The sequence below is a fragment of the Taurulus bubalis genome (assembly GCF_910589615.1).
Source record: "Taurulus bubalis genome assembly, chromosome: 17".
Taxonomy (NCBI): Eukaryota; Metazoa; Chordata; class Actinopteri; order Perciformes; family Cottidae; genus Taurulus; species Taurulus bubalis.
The window spans coordinates 11863587-11868659 of record NC_136605.1 but is presented as its reverse complement, the minus strand read 5'-3'; the positions used below and the strand labels follow the sequence as shown (position 1 = coordinate 11868659).

The 5073-nt window shown below is 38.8% G+C and overlaps 2 protein-coding genes across 2 annotated transcripts; one reads left to right on the top strand and one right to left on the bottom strand.

The window, feature by feature from the left end:
- Positions 1 to 1200: 1200 nt before the first annotated feature.
- Positions 1201 to 3544, bottom strand: fn3krp (fructosamine 3 kinase related protein; the record flags this gene model as incomplete). Its single annotated transcript, XM_079233782.1, has 6 exons — positions 1201 to 2183; positions 2294 to 2416; positions 2509 to 2591; positions 2754 to 2845; positions 2985 to 3136; positions 3404 to 3544. The coding sequence occupies 6 exons, from the start codon at positions 3542 to 3544 to the stop codon at positions 1845 to 1847; spliced, it is 930 nt and encodes a 309-aa protein (XP_079089908.1). The 3' UTR covers positions 1201 to 1844.
- A 267-nt stretch (positions 3545 to 3811) lies between these two features.
- arl16 (ADP-ribosylation factor-like 16) lies at positions 3812 to 5052 on the top strand (the record flags this gene model as incomplete). The annotated part of the gene is made up of 5 exons (XM_079233526.1): positions 3812 to 3889; positions 4213 to 4266; positions 4378 to 4494; positions 4600 to 4715; positions 4887 to 5052. The coding sequence occupies 5 exons, from the start codon at positions 3812 to 3814 to the stop codon at positions 5050 to 5052; spliced, it is 531 nt and encodes a 176-aa protein (XP_079089652.1).
- Positions 5053 to 5073: the final 21 nt, after the last annotated feature.

Here is a 5073-nt window from a genome sequence, read left to right as displayed (position 1 = left end):
TATGCCCGGCGTCCACCTACAAATAGTCTCTTTGTTGCAGAGGATGTTTGTTGTTTTTAAATTATGACCAAGTTGACGTTAGCTAACGCTAGCTAATATTAGCATTACCAAGCAACAGGAACGAATGTGAATACAAAAATGAGCTCACGAAACAACCAAATGTATGAGCTTAAATTAATAATTAATAGCTACGACACTGACTTGGTCTAGAGGGTATTCACGTGAAACTCAATGCACGCAAACTGAAATTAATTCCACTCAACAATAGCGAAGCAGGAGCGTTCATGTCATCTTTCTTGTGTGCGTAAAGGCTGTGCTCGAGCCCTGCCCTCATACGGAAAGCGAGATGGTTCAGATGTGCACGCGCATCGTAGGTCACGTGATACGCCAAGCGTTCAGCGCTGTACACCAGTGGTTCTCAAACTTTTTTCAGTGATGTACGATCAGTGTCTGATTTAATATAGAATATATACAATTCAGTTTAAGAACTTACACTTATATTATTGAACATTTATTAAATAACTATTTTAAAGGATTTTTGAATTTATGCTTATTTTTAATATATATATTTAAAATCTCAATTGGGTTGCCTTCAAGTAACTTCTAGTTTTAAATTAGCTCAACCTCAACCAACTATAACATCTAGGTGGTTTTACATGTTAATGCTTTAATAATGGTCCAGTACTGTGGTAATATTATGCTGACAGAACCCATTCAGACAGACAAATGATCATATTAGCTGATAATAGTTTTGTACATTACTCCAGTTAGATACATTTTGAATCCATTACTTTTATTTGTAGTATTTCTTGTGTTGTATTTCACTACTTTTATCTAAACTCATTGAATACTTTTTCCATCGGTGCAATTTCCCAAAAATGTTTGACGATACATAGATTACTGGTTCAATGGCACAGCCTGCACCATTGTGATTTGTCATTCCAAGTCAAGTTCCTAAAAGATTGTTATTTTATCTCTGAGAAAACATGAAAGCATATTGACAAAAAACACCTAAAGTCTGAGTATGTTTAATATCCTGCAAAGTGCAAATACATACACAATACAATATACATATCAACATAACACCACACATACAAGAAAAGTAACAGTTAAGATGGCTAGGTTAATATGTGTATGTTACTAAGTTGTATGTGATTGCTGGGAGGAAAGGTGTATAACAGCCTGGGAGAAGAAGCTGTTGTTCATTTTAGTGGCAGGAATCAAACAGTCAATAACATGGGTAGAGATTAGATTAGATTAGATATGCCTTTATTAGTCCCGCAGTGGGGAGATTTCAGCAGGATTACAGCAGCAAACAGGGTAAAGTGCACAAAGTATAAGCATACCAAAGCATACTCAGCTGCAGATCAACTTCACATTTCTTGGTATTCGTTCCAACTGACAAACAGGCCAAAAATACCTGTAAGGCGTTGCTTGCTCTTCCACTGGTAGAACATATTGAAATAAAAACCAATAAGTTTTAAGTTAGTGCAGAGCTGAGGTCTTGGTGTGTGGTAATCCCTTCCTTTTTAAACAGTTTAGCATATTAAGGTTTATGTTTGGTTGTGGGAAATACAGAATTTAAAAATACCTATAGAGTATATGTCCTTGTTCAAACATACAATTTAATATTTCATATGAAGCAGGTTGGTATAGAGGGAGAAGACAGGGCGGGCAAAACTATTTACACAATGTCACAGACATTACAATGTTAGAATATTAAGTTTAGTCTCTTCAACAATTAGCCACACTATTTTTGGTCAAATTAGCATCTGGCAATACATACATAATACTTGGTTTGAGTTTAAGACTGTGAAGCCTTCTACAAGTGAATGTGAGTCCAATTATTTCAGTAGGTTCTTCATAATACTGATTGAAGAGCCCCTGTAGCCCCCACCAAAGTGGTTCCAGTGATTCAAATAGTGGAAGAGTTGGTAAAGCTGGTTTCTCTTTGCAAAGCCCGGTGCTTGAGGAATCTTTTCATGGTACGCAGAGTAAAAAGAGCTGTTGAAGCCACCAAACATCCCTGCAATACCCAGCTCATACTCTGAATGGCCATAGAAGGAGGCCGGGTCATAGATGACTGGGCCTTCTGAACACTGCCCCACGTTGCCTCCCCATAAGTCTCCATGGAGGAGAGCAGGGACAATTTCCACATCTGTGAAAAACTGAGGGATCTCCAACTGTAAATAACAGACATAATATGTAAGTTGCTGTGTCAAAGCATGGATACAATCATAAAAACTTGTGTTATGTATGTTTTGATTCTGAGGGGGTTAAGAGGAGGGTGCACCTGTAGCTTGGCCCATAGTTCTCTGGCCTCCCTGTCTCCATAAGATTTCTCCACCATGTTAAGCTGGTGCTGCAGCCTCTGCTGGGAGTAAAACGCCACCCAGTCATCCTGCCACTCATTTTCCTGGGGAGGTACGGTAAAAATACAGTAAGGACATGTTAAAGACATAGAGACCAGATACTATATAGTATACAGACACAATACTTTATTTTTACCTGAGGTAGATATCCACAGCATGTCGGTACACTGAAGCCAAATCTTTGAATAATGGCCACCTCTGATTGTCCAGCTCCTTTTCCTATGCACAGCCAAATAAGTTATGTCTGTAGTACATTAGAACTAATCAGCAATTCAATTATAAGAGTTAACTGACTGTTATTTGCTGTAGTAATGGCAATATGATGTAATATGTGTTTCTGCATTTGTCTATATGTACAAAAGTTAAGTTAAGGTGGATTACCCACTGTCTGCTGCTCTTTATTTATTTTTTCCAACTGTCTCTTGTTGTGAACATGCAGATCTGCCAGCTGTTCTCCTAGGTGCTTTGAGGACCTACATTGGATTTGGAAAAAAGTGTTTTGTTTAAAAAAAAAAATTAAAAAGCACAAACTATACGTACAAAACGATGTGTTCATGTTGCCCTCTAGTCTACTAATACAGTGCTGAACACATTGTATGAGATATATCTTACTTGGTAAGACCTCTCATGTCCAGATGCTCCATCACAAATACACATCCTCCTGTGTCAAGTTCAATCACCTTCACAGGCTTGGGGACTTTAACAGTTTCGGTCTTTAAAATGGCTTCCAAACTGGCCATCTCCCCATCAAACATCAATTTGGCCTGAATCAAGCAAAAACAGATTTCGGCTGGTGAGCAGTGCAGTAGCACATACATATTCACTACTTTACATATGCATATTAAGTAATTGATTGGTCTCCATCGTAACATGTGCACACTGTACAGTGCCAGTCAAAATACTATCTAAGATTCCAGAGGGTGCACATATGAAAAGCCAGACACCAGATACACACACGTCACTATAATAATAATAATAATAATAATAATAATAATAATAATAATAATAATAAAATAGCGATGATAAAATACCTCGCTCTTGTGATTTCTCTTCACAAACACTCTCCCAGTGTCAGTGTCATAACTCTGGCCCTCGCTGATACATCCTCCACCTGAGTGACCAGTTGACTTCAGCATTGCGGTGCCCAACTCTTTCTTTAACGTAGCTTCCATTATTATGTCCTACGACCAACTTTAGTGGACGTGTAGTAGCACTAACACGCAATGCGGTGCCGCAAGTTTAATTTAGTTTAGTTGTGTTACTTTTTCTCCTCGTATGAACCAACACCCACTATCGGAGACTGCGGTCTTGTTTTTCTTCCGTTATATCGACACGTGACTTCTTCTTCGTCCTATCACAGTGGCGTATCACGGTCACCTGATCGTCGCCATGGTGCCAAATGAAGCTACATCGGTTGACTGTCCTGTTGTAAACCCGAAATGAGCAGCCATGACATTTGCCTGCTTCTAGGAGCGACTGGCGTCGGAAAAACTTTGTTGATGAAACGTCTACAAAATATCCTTTTTTAATTGCTGAATGTTTTGATCTAGAACAAAACAAAAACTGTAAATAGAAAGTGTTGTGTAGCTTCTTCACTAACGTTAGTTAGCTTGTCAGCTAGTTTAGCCTGATAATAATATTAGCTAATGCAATAATTACCTGTTAAGATAACTAAGTAGTAACTCACGTTACATTTAAACAATACACTAACCTACATAGCTTAGTTATATATCACTAACCAAATATGTAATTTCATACAAACAGTTTAAATAGTTATATTTCTTATCTGAAGCTAATGCACTGGCTCCTGGGGATATTTTTCCTGACATTTAGTTTACAGTTTACTTTGCATGGATTATGTGAACTGGGGGAACCTCCTTCTACTCTGCCTACAGTAAGTAATATGGGAAGGTTCTTTTTAATCCTAGTTTTAATACATGTTCAGGCTCAGTTTTGATGAGACGGGCAATCCCGTAATGTCTCTAATTTCTTTAAACCTCCACAGGTAGGAACCAACCTCACAGACCTGAAACTGAAGAAGAAAAAAGTGACACTAAGAGAGCTGGGAGGCTGCATGGGCCCGATATGGCCGAGTTACTTCAAAGACTGCTCTTCTGTCATTGTATGTTTTTTGGAAACAAGCTGCATCTATTTGTGACATTTTGGAGAGGTACACAAACTAACTCTTGGAATCCATTCACGGAATGTGTGTTTTGTTTTCTCGTAGTTCATAGTGGACTCATCCAACATTGCTCAGATATCCTCGTCCTGCATCCAGCTGCTGTCAGTACTCTCCGCGGAGCCTCTGCACAGTGCCTCTGTGCTTATTCTGTTCAACAAGAGGTAACACTCATATACACATACACAACAATCCCTACTTTCACTTGCCATACCTGCAATATTTTGGTGTCTGCTGTTGAAGCACAATATGTGTCCGATATCATAATTATGTCTCTTGGTGGAAGCTGTTCATGCCATTGTATATTTTCTCTTTTTCTTTCCACCCTTTTCCAGGGACATGCCATGCACTATGAGTCTCATAGAAATAAAATCATTGTTTAGAATGGATGACATCATTGCATCTGCTACTCAGCCAATCACAATACTGGAACTCAGTGCCCGCACTGGACAGGGACTTCAGGAGGTGCTGAGCTGGCTGGAGTCCATCATAGTCAAGTGAACTATCATAGGTGTGTGCTTC